Source organism: Saccopteryx bilineata, unplaced genomic scaffold, assembly GCF_036850765.1.
Source record: "Saccopteryx bilineata isolate mSacBil1 unplaced genomic scaffold, mSacBil1_pri_phased_curated manual_scaffold_25, whole genome shotgun sequence".
Taxonomy (NCBI): Eukaryota; Metazoa; Chordata; class Mammalia; order Chiroptera; family Emballonuridae; genus Saccopteryx; species Saccopteryx bilineata.
Genome location: NW_027095451.1, coordinates 275,051 through 290,471, shown reverse-complemented (window position 1 = coordinate 290,471; position 15,421 = coordinate 275,051). Strand labels below are relative to the sequence as shown.

At 41.6% G+C, this 15,421-nt stretch overlaps 1 protein-coding gene across 1 annotated transcript in view; it reads left to right on the top strand.

Moving 5' to 3' along the window:
- Positions 1-15,044, top strand: part of LOC136318294 (leucine-rich repeat-containing protein 37A-like) — a 55,685-nt gene extending 40,641 nt beyond the window's left edge. Inside the window, exons 6-15 of the mRNA XM_066250668.1 lie at positions 1,521-1,592; positions 2,464-2,538; positions 5,218-5,333; positions 7,669-7,803; positions 8,045-8,172; positions 8,556-8,660; positions 13,420-13,460; positions 14,571-14,595; positions 14,675-14,808; positions 14,918-15,044. Coding sequence (XP_066106765.1) covers positions 1,521-1,592; positions 2,464-2,538; positions 5,218-5,333; positions 7,669-7,803; positions 8,045-8,172; positions 8,556-8,660; positions 13,420-13,460; positions 14,571-14,595; positions 14,675-14,808; positions 14,918-14,999 — 913 coding nt within the window. The 3' untranslated portion in view covers positions 15,000-15,044. The remainder of the gene's footprint in view (positions 1-1,520; positions 1,593-2,463; positions 2,539-5,217; positions 5,334-7,668; positions 7,804-8,044; positions 8,173-8,555; positions 8,661-13,419; positions 13,461-14,570; positions 14,596-14,674; positions 14,809-14,917) is intronic.
- Positions 15,045-15,421: the final 377 nt, after the last annotated feature.

Here is a 15,421-nt window from a genome sequence, read left to right as displayed (position 1 = left end):
AAAAATTCTGACAACTTTTGCCAGTTTTTGGTTGTTTTTTAGGGATGAGTTTTCAGGTGTCCTTACTTCACCCTTTTCACTGATTTTTATGGTTCCAAATCCCTAAAGTCTCAATGACGATAAGCTAGTTAACTATTTAGTCATGGGAGATAATTTGGGAACAGGAATGGAAAGAGAAAATATAATTCTCATAGAGACTCTCCCAAATAGTACATGAAATTTGAAAGGTATTTCTCTATTTAGTGGTCTCAGAATTAAAGTTAAAGTAACAGCTATTTCAAACCCTTTTTATTAATACGAGTTCAACACAGGCTTTGGAGTCAGAACTGATTTCAAATTCCAGCTCTGGTTCTCCCTAACTTGATGACCTAGGACAAGTTATATAACCTCTCTGTTCCTGAGTTTCCTCATTTGTAAAATGGGATAATAATAATATCTATCAATAAGGTTATTGTGAGGATTAAATGTGAAATGTTCATCACAGATGACAGCAGCCTAATAGATATTAGCTGTGATAATCACCTTTATAATATGCTGCAAAAGTACACTCATGATTCTTGAATCGAGTTAACCTAAAAACAGGTATCTTTTTCTTTCTTCCTGTTTTCCTGTTTTGCTTATTTGTTTTAAAGAACTGAGAAGAAAATTTATTCCAGCATTTGGAATAAAAATTTGTGTCAAAATTTTTATTTCATTGAGTGTAAACAAAATGTTATTTATATATAAAACAAACATGTCTTACCTAGTAAATGTCAGGCAGTACCAGTCAGAGAAATTGACAAGTAAACAGGTGATTACATACAATCTAACAAAACCTGTGCTGCAAGAAGACACATGCGCCTATGTGATGGGAGTGGGGCTTTCAGCAGCTCCTTTTCTATTTATCCCTTCCTTGGTTCCAAAAGCACGGAATTAGTCCGTTTTTGTTTTTAACTGGGTGATTTAAACTGTGGAATTCTTTATATTTCTAGAGATGAAAGAAAAGTACTTTGAATTACGGAGGACACTACATAAATTAAAGTATTTCCTGTAGAGAAAGAGCTTCCTAATAGCACAGTCACGTCTAGGTTTTTTATTGATAGAAAGATTGATTGATTGATTTTAGAGAGAAGCGATAGAGAGAGAGAGAGAGAAAGAGGGAGAAGCAGGAAGCATCAACTCACATATGTGCTTTGACCAGGCAAGCCCACAGTTTCAACCCGGTGACCTCAGTGTTCCAGGTCAGTGCTTTATCCACTGCGGCACCACAGGTCGGGCCTAGGTGTTTTAATCTGAAAAGTTCTTGAGCATATATTTTTCCTTTGCTATTCACTTTTTTTTAAACTTTCTGTTCTTCACTTTATCATTTAGAGACCTGCGTCATTCCCCCCAAAAGAATGTTTTAGAAATTCTTAGGGTGATCTATAGGTAAAGACAGAATATAATTTTTTAAACTTCAAGTTTTGTACTAACAAAATGAATATAAATTTTCATGGCAGTTATTGAAAATGCAGATAATTTAATTCCATTGCATTTTTCAGAATTCTCGATCAAAATCCTCTAACCACAATTGAAGATCCAAATCTTTTGAAGTTGCCAGCATTAAAATACTTGTAAGTATTGCATCATCTCATGCCTCATGAGATGGTTTCTGCTCTTTCTTTCATCAAAGATTAAGTATTTTACATTTTGACTAAAAAGTTAAAATTTAAATTTTAACTGGGTTATTACTGAAAAAGTTATTGGTACAGAAAAATGATTGAGAAAGGATGTATGTGGAAAAGCCAGCCAGCAGAGGGAGGGAGTGTGCTGAAGAACACACTCAGAGCTGGGACATGTAGGTGCACGTGGACAGGACAGCCAGCAGAGGGAGGCAGCGTGCTGAAGAACACACTCAGAGCTGGGACATGTAGGTGCACGTGGACAGGACAGCCAGCAGAGGGAGGGAGCGTGCTGAAGAACACACTCAGAGCTGGGACATGTAGGTGCACGTGGACAGGACAGCCAGCAGAGGGAGGGAGTGTGCTGAAGAACACACTCAGAGCTGGGACATGTAGGTGCATGTGGACAGGACAGCCAGCAGAGGGAGGCAGTGTGCTGAAGAACACACTCAGAGCTGGGACATGTAGGTGCACGTGGAAATACCATTGATGTTAGAAAAGCAAAAGGAGTAAATTGTACATTATGCATTGTTTTAAAGAGTAATCCAATTGTGGATACAATTGAGAATGAGAAGTGGGATAATGGTAAAATAAGAAATATAAAAAAATATTGTACTGTTCACCAAGGTCATTAATTTGATGATGCAAATAAATTTAAATTTCTTCAAGGCAAGCTCTCTGAAATTACCATTTCTGGCAAGAAAACGCTTGAGCTGGTTGACAGAGAAGCTAGACTGAAGTAAATCACATGTTAAGTGTCTTTTTAAGTGTAGAAGTTTTTCCTTTGGGTTCATATCATGCATCTTTGGGCTTTCTCCTTCAGAGACCTGGGAACAACAGAGGTGTCACTTAAGACAGTTGAGACTGTCATCATGAAGACCCATGAATTGGAAAAACTGTAAGTTGACAGCACCAAAATCAAACTGTTTATCACATGGAAAAGTATTTTCATGTCTCCTTGCCCTCCCCAATCCCAGTGCATCCACTGATCTGTTTTCCGTTGATGTAGATCAGTTTGCATTTTCTAGATTTTTGTAATATTCCTTAAATTTGTTTTGTTTTGGTCCAGGATCCAATCAAATGTCAAGCATCACATGTCATGTTTTCTTTATTCTAAAACATTTTCTGGCCCTGGCCGGTTGGCTCAGTGGTAGAGCGTAGGCCTGGCGTGCAGGAGTCCTGGGTTTGATTCCCGGCCAGGGCACACAGGAGAAGCGCCCATCTGCTTCTCCACCCCTCCCCCTCTCCTTCCTCTCTGTCTCTCTCTTCCCCTCCCGCAGCCAAGGCTCCACTGGAGCAAAGTTGGCCCGGGTGCTGGGGATGGCTCCATGGCCACTGCCTCAGGCACTAGAGTGGCTCTGGTGGCCATAGAGCAACACCCCAGACGGGCAGAACATCACCCCCTGGTGGGTGTACCGAGTGGATCCTGATCAGGCACATGCAGGAGTCTGTCTGACTGCCTCCTTGTTTCCAGCTTCAGAAAAAAATAAAAAATAAAAATAAAAAATAAAGTTTCCTAAATATATATTAATATATATTTATTTTAAGAAATTTATTTATTTCCTACATATACATATACATATATATTTTTTTTTGTCTTTTATGACACTGGCATTGTTGATGTGTATAAGACCATTGTCTGTAAATTGTCCTACAGTCTGGATTTGTATGTTTGATCATGAATAGGTTCAAAGTAAACGTTTTTAGAAACAATCCTACATAGGTGTTACATCCTTCCTATTTCATCACTTAAAGTGTCCCATAATGCTAAGTTTGACCACTTGGTGAAGGTGGTATCCCCCAGATCACTCTATTGTAAAGTTACTTTTTCCCTTGGTAATTAATAAATGTGGGCTGATACATTGAGATCAGTGAAGATTCTACTTTCAACTTATTACCCAACTGTGCATCAATAATAATCTTGTCTGTATTAGTTATTACATCGATTGCAAAGTGATACCTTTTCCTATTATTCCTTCTTTATTTAGTAGCTAGTATTACTCTATAAATAGCTCCCCTTATTTTTTAAATTTTAATTGATTTTAGAGAAAGATAAAAATAAAGAGAGAAAAAGAAAGTGAAATATTGAGTTGTTATTCCACTTGTTTATGCTTTCATTGGTTGAATTCTGACCCGGCATTGAACCTGCATTTGCAGCCTTGGCATATTGGGATGATGCTCTAAGCAACTGAGCTATCTGGCCAGGACTCCACTCATTTTTTTTTTTGAGAACCAATTTTGTGTGTGTGTGTGTGTGTGTGTGTGTGTGTGTATTTTTCTGAAGTGAGAAGTGGGGAGGCAGAGAGACAGACGCCAGCATGTGTCTGACCAGGATCCACCCAGCAAGCCCACCAGGGGGCAATGCTCTGCCCATCTGGGGCATTGCTCCTTTTCAACTGGAGCCATTCTAAAGCCTGAGATGGAGGCCTTGGAGCCATCCTCCACCCCAACTTTGCTCCAATGGAGCCTTGGTTGCAGGAGGGGAAAGAGAGAGAGAGAGAGAGAGAGAGAAAGGAGAGAAGGAAGGGTAGAGAAGGAGATGGGCACTTCTCCTGTGTCCCCTGGCTGGGAATCGATCCTGGGACTTCCACACACCAGGCTTACTCTACCACTGAGCCAACCGGCCAGAGCCTTTTCTGAGTATCATTTTATTTATATTTTTTGAATTTTTCTAATGTTAGAAGCACAGAGGCAGCCAGACAGACTCCTGCATGCACCTGACCATGATCCACCTGGCATGCCCACCAGGGGGTGATACTCTGCCCATCTGGGGCATTGCTCTGTGGTGGCTGGAGCCATTCTAACATCTAAGGCTGAGGCCACGGAGCTGGCCTCAGTGCCCGGGCCAATCTTGCTTCAATGGAGCACTGGCTGTGGGAGGGGAAGAGAGAGAAAGAGAAAGAGAGGAAGGAGAGGGGGAAGGGTGGAGAAGCAGATGGGTGCTTCTGGTGTATGCCCTGACTGGGAATTGAACCCAGGACTTTCACATGCGAGCCGATGCTCTACCACTGAGCCAACAGACTAGGGCTTGAGTATCATTTTAACTTATGGGCTCTTTAAATTACTATGTTATGTTATACCTTATTAACATTATTCTTTTGAATCTTCAAATATTATTATTTACAAATGTTTTTTATGCCCAGAGTAATTTCTAATATGTTTATCACTAACAATTAGGGATTGATAAATTGACTCCACAAGTTGGGAACTTATTCAGGGCCTTTTTAAGAGTCTTTTCCCTTTTTGTGTACACTCTACCCTAAGTGAGACTTTTGGGTTGTGAGGATATACTTCTGAATTATAGATCTGTGTCACCCAATTCTAATCCCTACCCCCTTCATGCTAGGCATTCCATACCCACTGCCATTCTTCCCCTGCTGTTGGGCACTTCTGGCCTCCTCTCTCTTTATGTACAATATTCAAGGGTAGCATATGGACAGCGGATCCCTACCAACCTGTTCAGGCGATGTGGCCCAGCGACTTTTTCTCCACAGCCCTGGGGTAGCCTTGAGCTACCTCTTCTGCCTACTCAAGTAACTCCTGTGCCACTAACTGAATTCTCTGTTTCCATTTGTAGGATCTTACCCAGCCGTTTGTCCTGCTGCCTCTGCCAATTGAAAAATGATATTGAGGCTGTCAGCAAGACAATTAAACTGCACTGTGAAGCTGAATGTGTGGTAAACACACCTTGTGGTGAGTCCGAATTGCCTGATACAATTTTAATTTTATTATGTCTTAATATTTTTATTTTTAATGGATGATAAATTTTAGACAAATAATGTAATTGTACTTTATTCATTCATTTAGAGTTCAACACCCTACATTATACTCCCTTGCTAAAAGGTTAAGGCACATGAGAAAGGAATGGAAGGGGAAGGGAAGTAACATTAATGGTCACATACTGTGCGTTGTGCTTTCTGCTTGGTGCTTTACTTCCAAATGAGAACCTGTTCATTAGTGATTTACAGTTTGTAAACAGGTCTGTATGCATTAGGTTTCATTCCCCTTTGCCTTATAGGACAGGTATAGATAAATTTTTAATTGGCTTGTTTTTGCAATTTTTTTTTTGTGAGACAGAGAGAGACATTGAGAGCTACAGATAGGGACAAACAGGAAAGGAGATAAGAAGCATCAGTTCTTCATTGTGGCACCTTTGTTTATTGATTGCTTTCTCATATGTGCCTTGACTGGGGGTGACAATTGAGCCAGTGAACTCTTGCTCAAGCCAGTGACTTGGGCTTCCAACCAGCGACCTTTGGACTCAAGCCAGTAACTATGGGGTCCTCAGCACCCCAGGTCAATGCTCTATCCACTGTGCCACTGCCTGGTCAGGCTGCTTATGCAATTTTATAAAGAGAGTAAAAATTGCACTATTTCATGAACATTTTATTTGGAACCTGAGAGTTTCTGGTTCGATCAGCAGAACTGCTCTCCAGCCCTTCTAATGGATGGAGGCTCTTGTGTTCTTAAACTGTCCTGCTCCAAGCCTGCTCTGAAGCTCAAGTTTTTCTATCCACCAAACACTCAGGTGCTTTGAACTATTTTTGTACACATTAGGTTTATTTGAACCCATTTGATCAGTTCCAAAATGTATCCTCCTGCCCCGATAGCTTGAATATGGGTCTCTGTCAGTGATCTGGGCCACATCATAAATAACAACACTTTGCTACTTATATAAAGACAGTGTCATTTATTTTTCAAAGCAATTTTTTGACCAAATAGATTAGTCCTTTTTACTAAAAAATGGGCAGAACAGGCATTTTCATCTCCTTTTACAACTGAGCAAAAATAGCATCTAAAAGTGTTAATTGCTGTCCCCTAGTGACCAGGTCTCCTGCTTCCAGTTTGGGGCTCTCTGAAGCCCGTGCTTCCTTTCTTAGTACTCCAATCTCCTTTTCTGACCTTGTCACCAGCAGCAGCATACTTTTAATTCTTTCCTAAAAGAAACCCTGCTGCACAAACGTACACTTGACCTTCATGTGGTCAGAAGCTTTGGATGGTTCCCCAAGTATAACTGAAAATGTAAGACATGACATAACCGACATCCTAGATGCCTGCTGAAATTCTTCTTTCTTTTTTTCCAAGTGAGAGGACATAAGATACACAGACAAACTCCCTCATGCGCCCTGACTGGGATCCGCCTGGCAACCCTGCCTGAGGCCGATTCTCTGCCCATGCTCACAACCAAGCTATTTTTATCACCTATGGAGAGGCTCCACAGAGCCATCCTCAGTTCCTGGGGCTGCCGTGTTGAACCCAATCCAGCCATGGCTGCTGGATGGGAAGAGAGAGAGCTGAGGGAGGAGCAGAAATGGAGAATCAGATGGATGATTCTCCTGTGTACCCTGACCAGGAATTGAACCTGGGACATCCACAGGCTGGGGTACATGCTCTACCACTGACCCAACCAGCCAGGGCTGATGCCTGCCTAAGTTTAATCAGAGCTAGTGTGGACATAGTGGTTTTTCCTGTATAGAGCCTTCTGCTGTGGGTGTCAGGATATGTGGCAGCAGAAACCAAGCTGAGGAGTGGGTGGTAGGTTGGGAAGGGCAGGTCCAGATGAGGACATGTTGGCGCTGGGTGTTCATCATGGTCACCTGTGACGGTAGCAGGAACACGAGCACACTGACACGATGGAGAGAGGAAGCCTCATGTTCCCTCCGCATCTGAGGACAGGATGGGGCACATGAATGTGAGGAGTCACGTGGATCTGCAGAGTCTACCTGAGAGGTGTCTTCCAGCCTTGGCTTTTCCTCAGTACTGGGCAGGTGTCCCATGGGGACCAGAAGAATAATTCTAAATATACCTACTATAATCATGCTATGTAGCCACTTTTGAAAAAGATACCTTTTCTGCTTCTGTTACACTGCCAAGCATAAGTTTAAGTAGGGTTTTTTTTCCTCCTCTGTAAACAGCACTGAGATATCTGCCGATTCCTAATTGATCTGGGTCGAATGCAGGCTGTGGACTGACAAAAGCTGTCCCATGAGTGTTTCCTTATCAAAAGTGGTCTCTTCTTTTTTGACAGAAGAACTGTCCACAGCAAAGGCAGCGTTATTAGATGCAGTAAGAAGCCATAGAGAACGCACCAGCACTGAGCTGACGATTGAACCAGAGAAGATATCCCCAGAAAAAAGTGACGACAATCTGACAACCATATTGAGTGAGTAGCTTGACTTTAATGACACAAGTGATGCTCTTAGAGCACTAAGTTACACGCTGCCTTATTTCATGAAGGGAAATATAGAAGATAGAGAATCAACATTATTAAATTCTTTTTCAAATGTACAAGGTGGAGATATGCCCAATTCGTGGTAAACGCAATAGAGGGAGCCCTTCTCTAAACCTGAATTTTACAATTCAAGTTACAAAAATAATTGAGGAAACTCTGATTTCTGGAATAGGACTCCTGAAGAAGCTTCTCAAGCAGGAGGAACAAGTCAAGGTTCCCAAAGAAGAGTGGGAGACGGGCCAATTGGTTAATGCGAATACAAATGCCCAGGATGAAGAGGAAGAGCAGGAGTCAAGTGAGGTGAGGACAGCTCCCAAAACACGGGACCTGGACGTTTAGTCAGAGTGGGACAGGCCATGAAAGCACCGGCAGAGGACCAGGGGTGCCTAGTCTGTGTCTTGTGTTGCCATGTGACTTTGGCGAAGACAGTGATCTCCCGCTCTGCTCATTTAGAGACTGGTGCCACTGTCCTTAGGGTAGATGAGAATGGGACCTAACACACAGGATAAATTGTACAAGAAAATCCTAATGCTAAGATTACATAACACGGTACATTGTGTACATTAAGAACCTGAAAGAGTGGTATTTTAGAGTAATAGTTAGCTATTCTGTAGAATAGACTCAATAATAGTTATTTTTTCTATCTGGTTTCTTTAAAAAGTTGTTCTTTTATTTTCTTTTAGATGAAAACAGAACTTCCATCCTACCTGTTGAACAAAAACCTCATCGTGGTCATACCTATTTCAGTGGCAGCAATGATGTTCGTTTTGCTTTTGTGTCTCATCTTGGTAAGACATCAGTTAATTCAGGTTTCCAAAATACATTCTGTCTTTAGAACAGATTCAGAACCCACAAACGGAAAATGAAAGCCACTTTCCCACCTACTCCTACTTGATATTTCTCTTTAGTCACAAACACTGAGATATGTTTTGTTCTTTTATTACAAACTGTATTCCAGGAACTTTTAAAGGATGCTTCCTCTCAGAGATGTATTAAAATTGACATCAAGAAAACAAGCCACCAGACTATGTTGAGAAGGTTATTAGGCCAGAGTTGGCATGATAGCAAAATTCCTGCAGCTCAAAATGAACATGTTCATTTCATCTACTGTACTCTAAAATGACTCTTTCTGATTTCTTCTCTTGTTGGCTGCAGTGAGGAGAGATACAGAATCTCCATCCTCATGGTGCCATGCCACCCTGGCTTAAAGGACATGGCTAATCAAAGTGTCTTCTTGTCAGTTCCTTACATTGAGTTGCCAGCTTTCTTCTCCAGTGTGTAAGGTGCAAATAGTTCAGTTAGAACACCACAACGTAAATCCTGCATCAATCAGGCTTCTCTAAAGCACGTCATAGTTACAGTCACCTGTTCCTGGAGATGGTTTGTGTCCCTTTTGTTCAATTTTGTAATGGTTTATTTTTCAGCACGTAGGGGCTACCATTCAAACAGTGATTAATAAGCTGACAATCCTGACTCTACCCTACTAATTTGCCTTGTTTATCTTTTCAATGGTCATGGCAGCCCCTCTTTCCAGCTAAGGAAGCCCTTCCCCATAGCTAGCCACCATGCCCATTCCTACCTTTGTTTGTGCCTCTGGCCATCTAAAATTCCCTTCTCTCTCTCTGCGTGTGGAAGTGCTATGTATGTCTCAAAAGCCAGCTCAAGTTCATCCTTCCTCATAAAGCCTTCCCTGAGTACTCCAGCCCCACTAGTCCTGGTTCTTCTGTCATATTTGTTACCATTTTGGGGGCGGGGGGGGGGTAGAGGGATGGGAGCAGTAGTAAGGCATGCCACTCTCCTGGGAATTTAAAAATAGGGTAAATAATTTTTTAAAAGGTGAATCCCCAAGTAAGAAATTCCAAGGTAATAAATACCAAGGTCGGCCCTGGCCGGTTGGCTCAGCGGTAGAGCGTCGGCCTAGCGTGCGGAGGACCCGGGTTCGATTCCTGGCCCGGACACACAGGAGAAGCGCACATTTGCTTCTCCACCCTTCCGCCGCACCTTCCTCTCTGTCTCTCTCTTCCCCTCCTGCAGCCAAGGCTCCATTGGAGCAAAGATGGCCCGGGCGCTGGGGATGGCTCTGTGGCCTCTGCCCCAGGCGCTAGAGTGGCTCTGGTCGCAACATGGCGATGCCCAGGATGGGCAGAGCATCGTCCCCCCCTGGTGGGCAGAGTGTCACCCCATGGTGGGCATGCCGGGTGGATCCCGGCCGGGCACATGTGGGAGTCTGTCTGACTGTCTCTCCCTGTTTCCAGCTTCAGAAAAATGCAAAAATAAATAAATAAATAAATAAATAAATAAATACCAAGGTCAGTACATCCTGGGGCAGAGCAGAAATGTTTAGAGACCAAATGACTTCCTGGTCTATCAGACTCGAGTAAAACCTGACTGTATGTATTAACTGCTTTCGATAAACAGGTCTATCTGCAGAGGGTTGATCAGCAGTAAGAACAGAGAAAAGGTGAAGAAGAGACCAACCTGAGCATTGCCCATCGTAGCGGTGGCTTAGAGTAGAGATGGCAGATGTAGAGTCGGGCTATGGCTGTCGGGGAGACAGAGGGATCCTGATAACTCAGTATTTTCCATCCACACTGGATTCAGCTGATTCCTGCTCTCCTTCTGTTCTCAGCAAGTAGGCGTCAGATTGTGCTTTACTGTGCCCCAGTGGCCTCTCTGTACACAATGTATTTTTCTAATGTGTGGACTAAGAAGCTGTCTGTGGAGCAGATGTAATTCTGTTGTAATTTGGCATTCTGGATTTTAATCAATCGTGTGGTGTCAGCAAGGCGAAACTTCACCAGTGGGAAGAAGTGAGTTCTCTCTTGGTGAAGAGAGTTTGATTTCTGAGCCTATGACACTAGGGACAAGCCTGGGCTCAGCTTGCCAAGGCCTCTGGGAAGAAGGCCTTTGTCCAGACAGTAGCAAGTATGTCTCTTAGTGGCATACAGTTTTTTGTTTTATTGGAATTTTCACAATCTTTTCTATTGCCTTTAATTTCTATGTACTCTATTTCCCCATGTATAAGATGCACCTCTTTTCAAACAATTTGGGGTCTAGACACTGGTTGCCTACTATACAGTGGTTGTAGATTATTTTACTTGCATTTCCCGCTTTTTTGCTCATGTTTTTATGCTCATTGTTGAAGACAGTGATTTGTCATCAGACACAGATGAGGACAAGCTAATGGATGGGAGTTTTGACAGTGATGAGGAGTTGTATGAATTTTATGATGAATAAAACTTGAGTTCAATAACTTTATGTAATACAGTTTATTTTTGAAAATTCAGGCCCCAAAATTAAGGTGCATCTTATACAAGGGGGCATGTTATACATTGGGAAATACAGTAGTTGAAATTTGCATTTGTGTTTATTTATGGAGTTTTATTACCAGGGCAGCAGTGGGCAGCGGCAGCTCATCCCCAGTTAACCCCCTGAACCTGTCTCCAAGGCCCCCTTTTCTCTTTCTTCCTGAATTCATAATAAATTCTTTCATTACTTGCAAAAAAAAAAATAAGGAAAAAAAGAAATGTCACCTTTTAATATTCTAATCCATAAGAGAAAATGCAGAAGTCATGCAAGAGCAACCAAATTGCTTGAGGAGGGAATAACAGCACATCTGTATTTCTCACCTTAAACAAATGTATTTACGTAAATGTAGAAAAAATAGAACCTGTGAAAGTACTAGAAAAAAATAGAAGCAACATTTTTATAATCTGGTGGTAGTGAAGAGCTTTCTGAGCTCACTACCATAGGCAGAACCATTTGACAGATAGGAACACCTTGTCTGTGACACAATTAGCAACTTTAGCACTGGTTTATGCCAAGTATAGGATGCAGAGTTTTCCATATATTGTCTGATTCAATCCCCACAATCACCTGAGGACGATATGACCTCCTTCCTCCATAGATGAAGATCAACCTAAGGTCCCAGGGGCAAAACCGAAAGTAGAACCCAGTGTGGTGTGACTGCAAAGCCTGACTTCAGTGTTCTGTCTCCTTAAGCCAGAAACACTGAGGAATATTTGAAACATTTAAATTCACGAAGTCAATGAAAGGATCAAGATATTTAATATTAAAAGGAAAAACATAATCCAGGGGAGAAGAGGGCAAGGGCTGTGAAGAATAGGGTGTGTATTGTTCATGTGTCACCATATCTGCCAGTCCTCTTATGGCTTATGGGCTGTGGGTTTTCTTAGTGAGGCCTTTGTTACCTCCTGGTATGAAAGTACTGATATTTTCTTCTAGTCCTTTTCCTAACATTTCTTATTATGTATAATTTCTAGGTTTTTTAAAAAAATTATTTTTCTTAATAATTTTTAAAAATCTGTCAATTATTTTCCCTACATGAAGATCCAAGTGTTGTAAAATCATTTATTGACTGGCTTATTCTTTGTTCACTGACCTAAAATATTACCTTTATCTGAGTCTAATCTGCTGAGCCAGTTATCTTTTCTGTACCAGTAGCAGTGTCACTAGGAGATTCCAGTGTTTTTATAACACATTTTGGTACCTGGTAGGTTAAGCTTCTGCTTTTTATATATTTTTTTATTTTATTATTAAATCTAATGCAGTGACATTGATAAATCAGGGGGGAGGATGGGGTGAAGGAGATAGAGGGGGTGGGGGAAGGGAGGGGCACAAGGAAACCAGATAGGTGACAGAAGACAATTTGACTTTGGGTGAGGGGTATGCAGCTCCTGCTTTCTGATCTTACTTTTTCATACACTTCATCGCTATTCTTGAATTATTTTCTCTGCCAAATGTCAGCTAGATAGTTTCTGTTAAACAAACTGTGTAGGAATTTGAATAGGATTGCACTGCATTTGTAGGTTAATTAGAGAATTGACACATTACAACATTCCAGGAATGCTGTATCTCATGTAGTGAGATAGAAGAGTTTTAAAGTTTCCATCACATGGACCTTAGACATTTCCTTTGAAGTTTATTCCTTGGTACTTTATGCATTTTTATTGATATTGTAAATGGGCTCTTTCTTTCATTTTCTAGTTAGTTATTTGCAATATATAGGAAAGCTATTGATTTTCCATGTTGAGTTCTTGATTTTGGATTTAGCCATCTTAATTATCATGTTACTTGAGATAAAATTTTAGTCAATCAATGCTCTTGGGCTTATTAGGTTGTGCATCATCTCATAATTAAATATCTTTTGTCTCTTTCAAATAATTCCATTATTTTTCTTATTAAGTTGATTAGGATTCTAACAATGATGAATAGTAACAGTAGTAACAGGTGTCTCACCCTTGTACTTGACCTTAAAGCTGCTGTGTTGATTTCTGGTAGGTATATATTTTTTTCTCCTGAGTCTTTTTTTATTAGGGATTATCTGCTGAATGTTACCTAAAACAGACAATAAACTGCATTGCCAACTGCAAGCAGGACCCTACATTAGGGACTGTGGAAGAGTCCAAGGACTATTAAACAGAATTACTGTCCTCAAAAAGTTACCTCATTAGAAAGGGAAACAATAAAGATTCAGACAGGGGTTGTTGTGATGAATAATCATGATGTTGTTTTCTTCCAAAACAGATCTGTCACAGATTCGCAAAAGGGAGAGAAGGAAGCTCAAGGTAATGCAGGTCTGACAGTTTTTAAAGTAGAATTTTAAAACTAGAGGAGCTTCCCTCTCTTGTATGTAGCCTGAGGTGAAAACTGAAAATAGTTCAGTATTCACTTGACCCAGAAAACCCCACAAAGTCATGCGAGTCAAATCTTCCTCTTCACTTTAAGAACACTCGTGAAACTGCTCAGGCTATCAAGGATATTCATGTCTGAAAAGCCACCACGTATCTGAAGGATGTCACTTTACAGAAGCAATGTGTGCTATTCTGTCTATAATGGTGGAGGTGGAAGGTGTGCTCAGGCCAAACAGTAGGTCTGGACACAGGATGGGAGTCCAAACAGAGTGATGAATTCTTGCTGCACATGTTTAAAAATGCCGAGAGTAATGCTGAATAGGGGTTAGATATAGACACTGGTCTAAAACAAAATTATTATACACTGTGATTTTGTCCTATTCTGTTTGTATTCAAAAAAATACTTTGGAAAAAAAAAGACTTTTGTACTTTAGTGCTGGTTATGAGATTTAAACTGAGGTCACAACTCACTCACTCATCAGTGACAGCCTACAGTAGGAAAGTCAGCAAGCTTGATAACTTTGCTAAGTTGACTCGGGCATTTAATTGGCATGCTTTAAGTTACCAGATAAAGCAGCTAAGAAAATAAAAGCACCTTCTCCCACACCGCCACCAAACAAATACTGCATGGGAGACTACGTCTGAGGGGGCTGAGGTAACATGCTTCTGGAGTGTAGACGGCTTCTGCCCAGTGTGGTTGTGCGTTTCTGTTCACTGCACGAAGGCACCTGGCCAAGAGCCAGTGAAGTGGAGGAGATGGCTCCTCCCTGGACCCCCTCCCAAGGCACATGCAGGGTCTCCCCAGAGACCTTGCAGGGCCATTTTAAACAGGCACAGAGAACTTCTGGGAGCCCAGCATGCAAGGAATCCTTTTCAAGGTCCCAGGTCTGGAGCATTTTTCTCATGACTCTGTACCCAGTACACATTTAGTCCTACTTAGACCAGAGTTGTGCATTGTGAGAGACATGAAAAATGGCACAAATCACTAATTGTTGGTATATGTTTTCCCCCGAGGGGCTTTTTGCCAATTATGGGACATAACAGAAGCTCTCCAGAAAGTGAAATGGAGGTAACTTTGAGGAGGGTAAAGTATTGAGGTGGTCAAAGGAAGGAAAATGCAGAATTCAAATTTCCCCGTCTATTCCTAGGCAGGCGGTGTCTGGAGCAGGCGGCCACTGGGGCTTGAAAATGCTTATAGACCACTGACCACCATTTGGAAAAAAAATATGGTCCAGAGGCTCCATGATGAGTCATCTGATGAGGATGAGTCACCGGACAAAATGTAAGTGATTGCAAACAAATTAGAATTCTTGCCTAAGGTGAGGAAATAATGAATGGTTTAACTGTTCCTTGCACAAGTTAAAGCCTTCACCTTATTTTTCTTCCCCCAGGGATGAAGGTGAACTCACAGAAGTTAAGACTGAAGGATCAAAACCAGCTTCTGAGGACACAGGTGAAGCAAGGGAGTCATAACATCACCTCCTCCTCGTGCTACCTGATAACAGTATTGAAAATGGGTGCTCAGCATTGCTGACAAAATACATATTTTCCTCTTTTGAAATGTCTAAGTTTATAGCCGACGCTAGCCACGAGATTAGTTAGACATTAAAACATAACTAGTTGGCCTGACCTGTGGTGGCGCTGTGGATAAAGCGTCGACCTGGAAATGCTGAGGTCGCCAGTTCGAAACCCTGGACTTGCCTAGTCAAGGCACATATGGGAGTTGATGCTTCCTGCTCCTCCCCTCTTCTCTCTCTCTCTCTTCTTTCTAAAATGAATTAAAAAAAAAACAAAAAAACGTAACTAGTTAAGCCCTGGCTGGGTAGCTCAGTTGGTTACTGCAGTGTTTTTCAACTGGTGGTCTGTGGACTGGCAGTTTTCTGGCGGACCCACAC